General features: G+C 41.0%; 2 protein-coding genes across 2 annotated transcripts in view; one reads left to right on the plus strand and one right to left on the minus strand.

The window, feature by feature from the left end:
• SAMD3 (sterile alpha motif domain containing 3) overlaps positions 1 to 9,255 on the minus strand; it is a 52,469-nt gene extending 43,214 nt beyond the window's left edge. Inside the window, exons 1-3 of the mRNA XM_045865532.2 lie at positions 9,162 to 9,255; positions 8,313 to 8,502; positions 5,278 to 5,385 (exon numbers count right to left, since the gene is read on the minus strand). Coding sequence (XP_045721488.1) covers positions 5,278 to 5,385; positions 8,313 to 8,502; positions 9,162 to 9,240 — 377 coding nt within the window. The 5' untranslated portion in view covers positions 9,241 to 9,255. The remainder of the gene's footprint in view (positions 1 to 5,277; positions 5,386 to 8,312; positions 8,503 to 9,161) is intronic.
• The window catches only part of L3MBTL3 (L3MBTL histone methyl-lysine binding protein 3), a 179,108-nt gene extending 166,185 nt beyond the window's left edge, over positions 1 to 12,923 (plus strand). The window contains exon 25 of the transcript XR_010413760.1: positions 12,033 to 12,923. The gene's annotated coding sequence lies outside the window, so the exon portion shown is untranslated. The remainder of the gene's footprint in view (positions 1 to 12,032) is intronic.
• The last annotated feature ends 442 nt before the right edge of the window (positions 12,924 to 13,365 follow it).

A 13,365-nucleotide genomic window follows, 5' to 3' on the forward strand; every position in this document is an offset into this window, starting at 1 on the left:
TCAGTAAACATTTATGTATGAAAGGAATGAATGCATCCTGGCTTGGGTAAGAAATCTTTAAGTCGGGCGTCTGGGTGGCTCAGTTGGTTAAGCGACTGCCTTCAGCTCAGGTCATGATCCCGGAGTCCCTGGATCGAGTCCCGCATCGGGCTCCCTGCTCGGCAGGGAGTCTGCTTCTCCCTCTGACCCTCCCCCCTCTCATGTGCTCTCTCTCTCACAAATAAATAAATAAAATCTTAAAAAAAAAAAAAAGAAATCTTTAAGTCAGTATTTCCTGGGGTGTGTTTTGTAATGTTAATAGACTTTATTTTATTTTAATTTTTTAAAAAGATTTTATTTATTTATTTTGACAGAGAGAGACACAGCGAGAGAGGGAACACAGCAGGGGGAGTGGGAGAGGGAGAAGCAGGCTTCCCGCCGAACAGCGAGCCCAATGCGGGGCTCCATCCCAGGACCCTGGGATCACGACCTGAGCCGAAGGCAGACGCTTAACGACTGAGCCACCCAGGTGCCCCTGTTAATAGATTTTACACAGTGAAAGAATTCGGGTTTGAACAAAGTCAAATGGGTTTTCTCACTGTAGGACTCCTCATAGTATTTACCGTGTTTGTGTACACTGGGAAATCTCCAATTAAGGACTAGAGTTACAATGTAACACTTCCAAAGCTCAGATCCTTTAGGTATAGATATTCTAGACACCTTGTGGTGGGAGATGGTGGGCTCCTGCATTTCCCTCTGAGGGATTCTTACTCCACTGACCTGTGACAATTTATCACGTGTATTGTCTTTGGTGCACTTCACTGAACCTCCCCCTGTTATGCGCTGGGTAAGATGCGCAGATGACCGCGGTGCCCCTCATCTGGCTGCGTGTGTGATCATGCAGACGATCAAGTGGGGACCCACTGATGTTTGCCTTACTGAGCACAGGCAGAAGAGTGAGATCATTCTGCATCTCCAAGGAAATGTAGACCAATGACACAAATCATTAAAATAATTTCTAAATATGCATGAAACCATGACTAATTTATAATTATGCCCAAAGGGAGAAGCAAAACATCTGCACACATATACTTAAAGTTTAAGCAAAGTGTTTCTAAGTAACATTTAGGAAACCTCTACGTCTTTGATTTCATGCCTTATTAAGCACTAAAAGGGAAGCAAATCGTATAAATGAAAAACAAGGGACCGCATTGCAAAAAAAAAAAAAATCTCTTTCCAAAGGGTCACCAGCGCATGTTGAAGATGGGTCCTCATAATCAAGGAAGGGCATTTAAGCAATTCAGTCAAGGGCATGGTATCACCTATCCCCAAAGACACCTGCAATGTATCACAGTACCCTGGTGTTTCCCTGGCTCACAAAATTCATCCACTGGGACACACATATCTCTACTAGAAACTTTTCAAGGGCCAAGATCAGGTGATCAGCTTGCCTCTAGAGCCTTCTTTTTCTTCTTGTTTGCAAATAATCTAGGTGGAAAGCACATAGTCTTTTTAGGGACCATAGAAAAAATATCACAAGAATAAGGACAGCCACCTCGTATGGTGTGATAATGGGTGCCACGCACTTGAATGTGCCGTCCCATTTGGGCGCCAAGAACTACATATGCAGGAGGGTCTTCCCATCCTGCGTTGTGCAGAGACCACCTGGCAAGCAAATGGAGGAGTCAAGATTCCAGAGCAGGTGTGTGAGCCTGAGGTGGACACTTGTTCCACGATCTCTCCCCTTCTCTTGAGAGCAGATGGCTTCATGAAAGCCTTGCAGCCAAACACCATAAGCTTTCTAGCCTGTCCTGAGTGAGTGACGTATTAACTCTGGAGTTTAACTCTGTTACAAAGTCAGCATACTTAACACGAATTGTATCGAGATCCAAAAAGAAATTGATGCTATTCAAATATTTATCCCACCCCATGGAGATATTCAGTCTTTTATTGGATGACGCATCCTCAGTTCAATTTAAAAATTCCTCCTTAGACTCTGTGTGCCAAGGACTGTGAGGACTGTGCCGGGGCCGTGTTTACAAGTACAAAAAGGGCGTGGTTTTGCGCAGGTGTTTTCCAGCTAATGAGGGAATAAAGACGTTAAAGTGATCAATTCCATTGCCTCCTTTTGAAAGTAAGGCAAGAGATACATAGAGGATACTACACATAAAAGAAGGGCTCTTTGCCGGGCCTGGAATAATAAAACGGAGGGGCTTGTAAAAGAGAGATTTGGAGCCAAATCCTCAAGGATGAGCAGGTAGGGAAGGAAGGGGACCGCACAGACACAAAAGCCTTGCAACAGGCCCTGCATCGACACCTGTTGAAGCAATAGCACCCAAGACAGAAGGGCAGCAGGAAGGACGAAGGGATGCAGGGTGGCTCCAGTGCGTTTAAATCACACAGCTGGATGACAGAGCCGCTGTCTGAGACAGGATGTGGGAAAGGAATCTTCTGTCTGCCCCCCTGGCCCCACCCAGGCATGGCTCTAGAGGAAGGGCAGGACCAGAGTGAAAATATTTAAAATAGGTGCATTGTCTTTAATCTGCCTCTGCCCACAGCACAGCTGGTTGCCCAAGAGGGGACATGTGATCCATGCTGGAGCGCTCAGTTTCTCCTCCGCAGATACCCAACAAAGCAACACTGGAAGACTGAGTCGGTTGGCTGGGGTGACCTGAGCTGTTTGCAGGGAAAATTTCCTTTGGAGTCAGTGCTACGGCAAGGTAGTCATATGTCAGCCAGTCTGAACAGCGCAGGGCAACCACGAGTAGTAGGATAAATCCAATCTCACAGGGAGAATCAAGAGAAGGAGGCTGACAAGGAAAGCCGGACAGAGACGGAGATGGCCATCACATGGCTCCATAAGGGGAGGGACAGCTTCCTCCGTGCCCAGGGAACTTGCAGGCTTTGCTGTGGCATGCTGTGAAATGTTTTTCTTACAATAGACTCCCCTTGTCTTACGTTAGTTTGAGTGGATTTGTGTCTCTTACACTCAAGTGTATACTAAGGCAGGGGACATGAGGTCACTTTTTGGACATATTTAACTCTGAGGTGTTTGTGGATAGTGATGGGCAGCAGGCAGTCAGAGAGATTAGGAGAGATTTACTGATTACAGAGAAAGATATGGGAGTATCGACTCTGGTTTCCAAACCCTCCTATTTCTCTAGAACCATTTCCAAGCCAGTTCTGTTTTTTTCTCCCCCCCTTGCCAAGCGCTATGAAGGATGAGAAATACCACAAGGCACAGAGGTGTTCCTTTGACCAGCCATATGAAAAAAAATGGCAATAATAATCCTTCCCTGCAGGTATCACAGAACCGTTTCGAGGATGAAATGTCATCAGAAGGCTTAGAAAAGAGAGGGATGTCTGGGTGGCTCAGTCAGTGAAGCTTCCGACTCTTGATTTTGGCTCAGGTCATGATCTCGGCATCGTGAGATCGAGCCCCGCATCAGGCTCTGCACTCAGCATAGGGTCTGCTTAAGATTCTCTCTCCCTCTGCCCCTACCCACCCCCCCACCCCCACTAGGGCTCTCTCTCTCTTAAAAAAAAAAAAGAAGAAGAAGACTTAGAAAAGAGAAAAGACCTACAGAACTCATAGAAGGCAGCATCCTCATCTCCCACTGACAGCCAGCAGGGAGAGAAAAGTCCTATGGAAGGTGGGACGACTACCTGGAATAGTGCTCCAGGAGCGGTGACAGCAGTGTGCTGAGCACTTTTACGGGCCTCTGCTGTGCTCAGCACTTGGCAGGCATTGTCCATTTTTAGATAATGGTCCCCACAAAAGCACCATGAAGGAAGTATTATTGTTATTATTCCCACTGCGCAGATTTGGATACTGATTCACAGTCGGGCCACGGGGACTATTCTTCGCTCTATTCACACCTGAACAATTATAGAAGGGACTAGTTGCTTTTGGAAGCTGAAGCTGACGGAAGGACTAGTTGAGAACTCGTGGCTTATCAAAGGAAACCACTTGAAATCAACAAGCACCCATGTGCAGAAAGCAGGGGAATAAAGCCACCAACAAAATGTATTTACATCTCCTGAACCATAGTTCAGACCAGGAAGACCATCAGGACTAAGTCTCACCTAGGTCATTGCCTTCCACCTTTTTGTTCACCTCTCTAAACAGGAGGCAATGGTATTGAGGAAGATGGGCTCTAATACCAAGAGATCTTCAGGAGCTGGGGCCTTTGTGCCCAGGGGTGGGAGTGCAAGGTTGAAGATGGTGAAGAAGGAAAGAGGACAGAGAGGACAGCCCAGATCCGAAGACTACTTTGCAAGAACTCCTGATCAAAGGTGCAGGTTTTTCCTGACTTTGAGGGGTTGCTGGGGCCTGAGGCTACTGCCCTTGGTCCCCTGAGACCCTACCCTGATGGCAGTGGATCCTGCCTGAAGTGAGAATGGCACATTCGGGAAAACTAGAGAGAAGCCTCTTGACTTCTCCAAATCTCAGTTTCACTCATTTACCAAACAGAGAGAATAATGCCCACCTTGCAGGACTGCTGTGGACTAAATGAGATGATAATGTGAAAGTTTTATGAAAACTATAAAGCACCCCGCCCCTGGCTTGACTATTGCTTGATTATTCTCCTACGTGAGTGGATGCCTCTCCTTTCAATGACAGAACATTTAACGAAAAACATTTTTTGGTGGGTGACTGAAAACCATAAGCATCATGACGGATGCACGAACCACACAGGCCGGGAAAGGCTGTCATGAGTCTGTACCACATCTGTACCAATTGCCCTCAGGACTTTGTCTGACTTTCATATTCCTGGGTCTAGTTCTCTAGGTTTATAGTTTCCCTTTGTTCCAATGTAGCCCATATATGGAAATACCATACCATGCAAATTCCAGTATAGAATATAAGGAAATGTTTACCAAAGCAGTGTCTCCATCAGGAACAGTCAAGTTAAGACAACCACAACTACAAAATTCAAAACAAAACCAAAGACTCCACAAAAGGCATACTCTATAGGACATTATTCACTGAATAAATGCCATTTTTGTGGATACTGCCAATCACCCCTGACAGTTTATAACAGGGAAATCCTTTCTCCTTAACATGTACTTGAAAGATGCTCAATATCATCTTAAAATTTCACTTTTCCAATATAAAGATCACAAGTTTTCATCTTCATCTTTTACCAGATCTCTTCATCACTTGATAAAAGATTCCCTTCCAGCAAAACAAAAGGTTCCCACTTTAGAAATGCATTTAAACGCATGAAATCTCATAAAAAATAAAGACAAATATTATCATTTGGCTTTACAACGTTTAGAAGTTAGCAACCCCACCTCTGTTTCAGTACTCTTTGGTCAATTAGTCCATTATCAAGGTTTTTGGCTGCATAGAAAGATGGTGTCTGCTTCCCACGGTTGGCAGGACTAGGGGACTCTTCATCCCTGTCACCAAGAAAGAAGAGTTGGGTTAGGGGCTTTTCAACAGGAGCCACAACTGTTGAATCTCATCTAAGCTCTGAGGGTAGAAGACAGCCCATAGTGACACCATAATCTGTGTCTACCTTCCAGCTCCACGCTAAGGTTACGACTAAGAGAACTGAAAAAAAAAAGGGACATTCTGGAGTCAAATCTCACACAGTGGTTCATATATGCCAGGAGGTAGATTGATGCCTGTTCACAATACAGTTTGCACCAATCGGTCATATTATAAATGGTGTTACGGCAATCCTTTCCTCTTTGAGATGGTGCATCTTTATTAGATGATAGGGATATTAACCAATAGGGATATTAACCAATAAAGATGCATTCTATTGGTTAATATCCCTGTTCTGCCAAAAAAACAAAGTGATTAACTCTACATCAGATTCCTTCTCCACTCCCTGCCATTTTGGGGGGACTTTTATTACCTGCGGAATCTAATACCCTTGGAACCAGAGTCCGCTAACTCCCTCACTTTATGAGCGGTATGACTGAAGCCCAGAAGGAAAAGCAAGTTGCTCACAACCTCAGGCTACTGAGGACAGTAGCAGTGCCAGGAGTTGAGCTCACTCTTCTGACTTTCTGTCCTGTGATTTCTCTACCAGCTCCAACAAGAACAACCACCAAAAAGCAACTGCAAATACTCCTACCTATTACATATGTCTGTGATTTGCTTAAGTCCAAATAGGATGCAAATATTCTGTCCAGATGTGGCCTACAAATACTTTTCAAAACAACATACTAGGCAACCATTAGCCTTTAAAAGAAATCTGCACTCAAGTTGAAACCTATCTGCAATCTCTGATCTAGAATGCCATTATCAACGCTTTAGAAGGAGTCTTAAGCATCATTTAGTCTACCTATTTCATTTTGCAGTTGAAACTAAAAAAGCCAAGCAAATCTCCAAGGTTAGATGAGTAGCTATCATCAGAACAGAGGTTTGAGATCAAGTGTTTTGATACCTAGTTTCAGGGTTCTTACTACTACACCCAGTTTCCTATCTTTAGTAAGCACTTCCTGAAAGGGTCTAATTAAGTAACATATTCTCATGCCTCTTTCCATTATCATGACTCCCATGTGACAATATATTTGTCACATGACAGTATATTTGACAGTAAGCAAATACAGGCAATAAACACTTAAACCAAGTATAACCAATAACCCGACCTGCAACTGTGGCTTTGTACCAGATTAATTCAACCAATCCTTAAGGTGAATAAGCTACTTACTGGGTAGAGTGAAAAGCCCCCACTCATAAATCCCTGGACTACCAATGTTCCAAGTCTTGGCTACACTTGCAAATGGCTTTCTTAACCAAATTGACAACATTTAATATTTAACATGAGACTGCTTTGAAGGAGGAAAGATTTTCTCAAAGATTATGATACAACCAACATCAGTGTGAATTAACATGAAGTTAGGTAATGTATTACTTTTCACAAACTACAGATGAAGCAACAGGAATGTCAACATTTAACATAATCAATCCAAGGCAGTGGTAGAACCAGGAATGAAGCCCAGATTTCCTGGCAGTCCAGCTAGTTCTCATTTACTGGAGAACATTGTAAACTGATCTGCAGTGGAAACAAGGCTGTCTGTTTTCTTCCAAGCTGTGCCTCAGGCAATATCAAGATTCCAGTCAACTGAAGGGAACTTCCAACTCAGAAGTCCAACTCATCCAAGAATGCTGGGAAATTACTTCGAGCGCGATTTGCGGTTCACACCCACCCTTTGCTGAAAAGGATGTAAAAGCATGCAATGGGAACTTCATCAAAAGTCACATATTGAAGACTGTGATTTTACATAGATATGTCAAAACAATGTTTAGGAGAAATCCTTCAAATAAATCAGATGGTAGAATCTTCAGGCCAACCATGGACCACTCCTTCAAGACCACCTGTCCCCCTCCACGTTCCAAATATCCAAATATTCTAGAAATTAAATTATTTAGGCCAAGTCTCTCTAACATTGTATTGCTTATCAAAGAGCAAGACAGCCATATAGATTATCATAGGTTTAATCTGAAAAACTAAAGACATAGAATGGATTTCATCAAACATCATAATCTTACTTTAAAAAATCAATGAATAATTGGTGTGCAGCAATTATTTAACCCTAGAAACTTGGCAAAAAGTCTCAAATATGGAAAAACCAAGTCAGAATGCTTGAAATGATCCCTGGGGCATAGATTTGTAAAGTGACCATTTTAATTTTGTAATTCCTGCTATCACTCCTTTCCATTGCAGAAGTGAGTCATTAAAAAAAAAAAAAACGACAACAAAACCATCCCTAAACCTCAAAGGCACCACAAATTTTTCTACATGATTTTTGTGGGATGTGATCATAGCATTCAGTAAGAATACCCCTGAGGAATTAGAAAACTCATTGTGGCAAGAGTCTTTAGCAAATTATACTGCAAAAGCCTCTAGAGGAGAATATAAATTAGTTACTATAAGAAATTCTTGGCAAATAAATAAATACATAAATAAATAAACAGTTTGGGGAAAAAGCAAAGGAGCAGTTAAAAGATGCCCTTCCTAAAACCTGATTTTAAAAAGACCCAAGCTGCAGGAGTCCATTTGCACTTGTGTTCTATGTACAGTCAAACCACTCGCTACAGAGCTTTCTATATAGGAACTCCCAGTTCATAGGACTTCCCTAACAATTGGAGTCAATGTTCAAAAAGCAGTGCATTTAAAAAAAAAAAAAAGATGTAGATTGGTTCATAAAACTTTGGATAAGTGTCCTTAATGAAGAGACTAGAATACTGTGCATATAATTTGCTGAAAATGGTCACAGTTTTCAAAGAGTCTTAACCCCCACATGTCATGCTATCGTCCTCATCAAGAAAGCACAGCATCAAAACTAAGGCCATTCAGGAACAGACTTACTCTGGGTCTGCTCCTGCTTGAGCAAGAGGGGCTGTTTCTCTAAGGCTTCCAAAGGACTCCAGTCTTTGACTCTCCTGCTTATATTTTTTAATTAAATCCATCAGAACAGCCTGGTGCCCAATTTTCTTTACCAGTTGCTGAACCATCCGATCATTAAGTGCTAGAAGAGCAGCCCCACTTACTTCTTCCTCTGGGAAAAAGAAAAAAAAAAAAAAAAGATGTCTCTACATGTTTGCCCGGTAATGCACCGCATACACAGCACTCTGAACAGGCAAAGTCATTTCTGGGGTTAAAAGGATCTTCTAAACTTGTCCTCTGAAGTTATAAAATTATCTCTCTTTTTGACAAAGAAAGAACACTGACACCGCATCATTCCCAACCAGCTCCTAAGAAAGTATCAGAACAGGAAGTCACAATGAAACTTTCTGCTTCCCTGGAGGGCCTCCCCCCTCTGATTATTCTCTCTAAGAGGCATTGTTTTTATAAGAAAAAAAGGTTTCTCAGAAAACCATTCTTAAGAGTACCTCCCAGGCAATATCCAATACTTGTAAATCCAACACTGATCAGAACACAGGCTGCATTCTTTAAGCACAAAAGCGGTATCAAATGCAAATAGCCCAGATGTATTTGCTTTATTTGAGTTCTTTTTCGAATATCACATCCTCCTCTGGATGTTAGGTCAAATGCATACTCTGCCACAGTCCGTAAAGAAAGGGAAGTTCCCCAAGGCAGCGATTCCCTACCCACATTCGCATGCATTAGGCAACAAGAGTAATTAATTATCAGTAACAGAGGACACTCAATTTCTAGGCTGCTCTGTTAATATTTTTCAAAGTGTAAACAACTCACCTTGAAACCTATGAACTAGCTCTCCTAAGTTTTTCTCCACCAACCAACTGCAGACCTGATCAACTGACCAGGTTTCCATGGCTGTGTCCTGTGAATACACCTGTAGAATAAAAGGTCAGAGAAGGATTCTTCAGTTTTCTCTCTGATTGTTGTTCTTTTATTTTTATTTTTTCCCAGTTAGCTCTCTAATCTCAGCTCCTCCCTTTGCCAGACTCTTTGAGACTCTCAATACAAAGCTTCTTTAAGATTACTCTTTCCCGAATACACATCTAAAAGTTGCTAATAAAACAAATACTCTTTTAAAAAATGAGACCAGTTTGAACCTATTTCCTAGTCTCATTTCTCGAATTTCTTCACCTTCTCCTACTTTTTTTCCATAGGCATCCCTCAGCTTTACTAACAGACCGCCAAAGCTGTACAATGGTACCCAATCCTGTACCATTAACACCCAGGTCTCTTCACAAAGAAAAGAAAGGTGTGAAATTCACCACTACTAGGCTCATCAGGAAGTGGTTGACATTTACAAAAGGGGTGGGCAGGGGAGGAAGGAGGAAGGATCAGATAAAAGCCTGACAGAGATTCTTAGTAAACCAAGACTGTTTAACCCCTTGTAGCGCCCAGCTAGGAAAGAGAGCTTGTCACGCTTCTGATTACTTTAGTTTAACAAGAGGAGGAAGTAGGAGCTAGATTTCTCAGGAGAATCTGCATGTTTCTTTCCTTTCTTCCATTAATACTCATATATTCTATTCAGTACTAGAACTTTATCAAACAGCATTATGGTTGGTAAGATAACAAGGAAAAAGAAGCACGTTGATTGAAAACTTTAAAAAAATTTAGTTAGGGGCGCCTGGGTGGCTCAGTTGGTTAAAAAAATTTAGTTGGGCAAATTCAAAATAGGAAAACAATTAAATATGTTAATGATCGTTAAGTGAAGGATGTGTATATAAAGTTTGCAAGATATGTTCTTTAACTATTCAGTTATTTTTACATGCCGCTATTCTGTAACTGCTTAGAAAACTTTAACAATTATGTCAATTTCAGGGACCCTTGCTGATTCAATTGGTTAAGCATCTGCCTTCAGCTCAGGTCATGATCCCAGGGTCCTGGGATGGAGTCCCCCATCAGTCCCCCATCGAGTCCCCCATAGGGCCCCTTGCTCAGCAGGGATCCTGCTTCACCCTCTGCCTGCCACCACCCATCCCCCCGCTTGTGCACTCGTGCATTCTCTCTCTCTCTCTGACAAATAAATATAATCTTTAAAGAAAAGTGAATCAATTTTAGTAATTTTTAAAATTTCTCTTAGCAGCTCATTCCCTATTTTTTTATAATTCAATCCAAATTACTTTAAATGGACCAGGGAGGAACTGAAAAAACTTAAAATGTTTTCACCTTTTAGCATTACTTTCTATTTCATCTTTTAATCTAAATGATGCAGATTTACTTGTACATCGAGACACTGACTCTTCTATAAAGACCACACAAAGCTACTCTCAGAGAAATGGGACCATAAGGAAAGATACAAATATTTATTAGATTGTGTATTTAAATTTTATTGCTAGAAGTTCTCAAAATTAGTATTATTGTATTTTTCATTTTTGTGGATTTAAGTCCGTTAGAATTTCCAACATCACAGTTAGCAGGGCAGGAAGGGAAAACATGTTTACCTTTCATACTGCAACAATCTGAAAAGATAATGGTCTTCAAAATTCATTTCCTAGAAAACAAGTCCACTTCAAAGTAATAAGCTACATCCTCATATGCATTCACAAACACCAAGCTGCCAACCTGAAAACAAGGGTTAAATATAGAAGAACATCTGGCTGAATTACAGCAGTAGATTTAATTTGCTAAGACAACAGTAGCCACAGAACTCCTCCCTTAGGCTAAGCTGCAAGAGCACGGTGTGAAAAGTCATTATTTGCGAGACTCTGGTGTAAATTAAAAATCACACCTTCCTGTCACACTTCTGGCTTCCTTGTGAAGAGTAAGGCTTTTAAAAAATAATAGAAAAGAAAAGAAAAAAAAATCCACAATTCTCTAAACTCCAAGATTAAAAGGTATGCAGAGCAGAAGATACTGCCCTGTGGCCATCAATGGATAAAAGGAAATTTGAAAATAAAATAAGTGCTTGGAAACCTCATATTTTTAAATTCCCAGATATTTACCTAATTCTACTTCCGGAAAAAACAAAACAGTTATCAAATTATAGCTTCATAGATACATAATCAGATTAAAGAAGTGTAGTTTTTGACCATTTGTTTTTCTGAATATTTAGGAAAATAAAATAATATCACTTCCGAGACAATGTAACAACTTTACGTAACAACCTTGCATCTTCCTCTCACATAAATAATGGATATATTATTTGTGACCTTATATTTCATAAAGGAACAGAAGATATGTCAAATGAGAAAATATGTATCCAGCAGCCTTACTGCGTACCCAGCAGTTTCAGAAACATCTGAAGCAATTTTGAAATGTGAGGCCAAGTATGATCGCTAAATATTTTAAGGCACGATAATAAAGGGAGAATAACCAGAGAACGTTATGTGTGAATACCATAGCCAAAGCATTTTCACTATTCGATTAGATTGTACTTTAATAAATTTGTCGTAAATACTAAAGGATCACATCTAATTAAAGCCAGGAAGAGATAAGACTTGAGCTAAAGCAGCCTAATGGCAAGTTTTATTTAATAAATTTGTTAAAGCTCCAAAGGAAGATAGTATCAGCTGCCATGAATGTGGTTTATAATCTTCAAGGGTGATGTGGCATATAACAACATCAACCACAAATAAGGACTTTTAAAGAAAATATGAGAACATTTTTTCACTTTTCTTGCTGTTTGCATTTTTCTTTTTCTTTTCCCAGGGTCGCAAAGCTGAGGCAACAGAAAGATTTTTAAAAACCTTGCTGGTGACATTAAGTCCTTTCCTGGATCAGCGCCTCATGCGTGGCTTACTTCCTTCCTTCCTTACCGTGGCTGTACTTGAAGGAAGATTCCATTTAGCAAAAAAACAGATCCTGTTGGTGAAAAAGAAGGAAGGGGGAGGCACAAAAAAATAGGTATATGGCAGTCGCATGGAGCCAAGTCCAGGCAATTCCGTCTGGAGCAGCCTTGCTACGGCAGGAAACAATGATGTCATTGTACTCCAATGAAGCGAATCATCTCATCCACTTTGGGCCATCGTTCATTCCAACCATCACCAGACCAGAAAGTATGAAAACTGGAATAGTCAACTGGAATACCTTGCCCACCTTTGTCATCAACATGCTTACTGCCTAGAGCTCGGAGCCAGGTGAATGGTGATAAAGAAGTTAGAAGCCTTACCAAGAACATAAGACATGTCCATAAGCAGAATATAATATGGAGTCAATTAATAGGTGTTGTAAAAAGCACTCAGGGCTGGATTTTCCCACTCTCCTGGAAATGGATTGAATGGATCTTAACTTGGAATCTGAACAAAAAATACAGTTCAGAACAGTGAAAGTAAAAAGCCAGCAATAAACAAGTCATGTTTGGGGACCTGTAGGTGGACAAGGTATCTGGAGTGGCAAGAGCAGACAGATCTGAAAGATCACTGGAGAGCTGGGAATCCTGAGTTTCCAGCTTACAGATACACATAAACTTGGGGAAGTCATTGACTTGGTCGCTTAATCCATGCTTCAGAAGGATTATTTACACAGCCGAGTCAGATAAATTACAGGAAAGGGTGTTCTTTCTTGAAGTAAATTGTGTATGACAATGAAGGGTTTAGCTTTTACTAAACATTCCTACATGCACCAATTTTCCTTCATTTTAGGAAGACAAATGTTTATATTAATCTCTCAAAAAATTATGGAAATAAGGGCACCTGGATGGCACAGTTGGTTAAGCACCCCACTCTTGGTTTTGGCTCAGGTCATGATCTCAGGGTGGTGAGATCAAGCCCCACCTCAGCTCTGCACTCAGCACAGAGTCTGCTTGAGATTCTCTCTGCCCCTCCCGCTTGCGCTCTCTCTCTCTCTGAAATAAATAAATAAATCTTTTTAAAAAAATTATGGAAATAAAACTTTAATTTTTTTCATAAATCACTGGCAAAAACAGAATGAGATCTACAAAGGTAGCTGACACCAAGCAAATGAAACACACCAGCAGGGGTTCTCAATAGACATTAAGCTGAATCATATGAAATTGCTCTTTTTTGTACCTACAAGAGTCTCA

The sequence above is a fragment of the Mirounga angustirostris genome, unplaced genomic scaffold, assembly GCF_029215605.1.
Source record: "Mirounga angustirostris isolate CCGP_5_RB_7025 unplaced genomic scaffold, mMirAng1.0.hap1 SCAF_8, whole genome shotgun sequence".
Taxonomy (NCBI): domain Eukaryota; kingdom Metazoa; phylum Chordata; class Mammalia; order Carnivora; family Phocidae; genus Mirounga; species Mirounga angustirostris.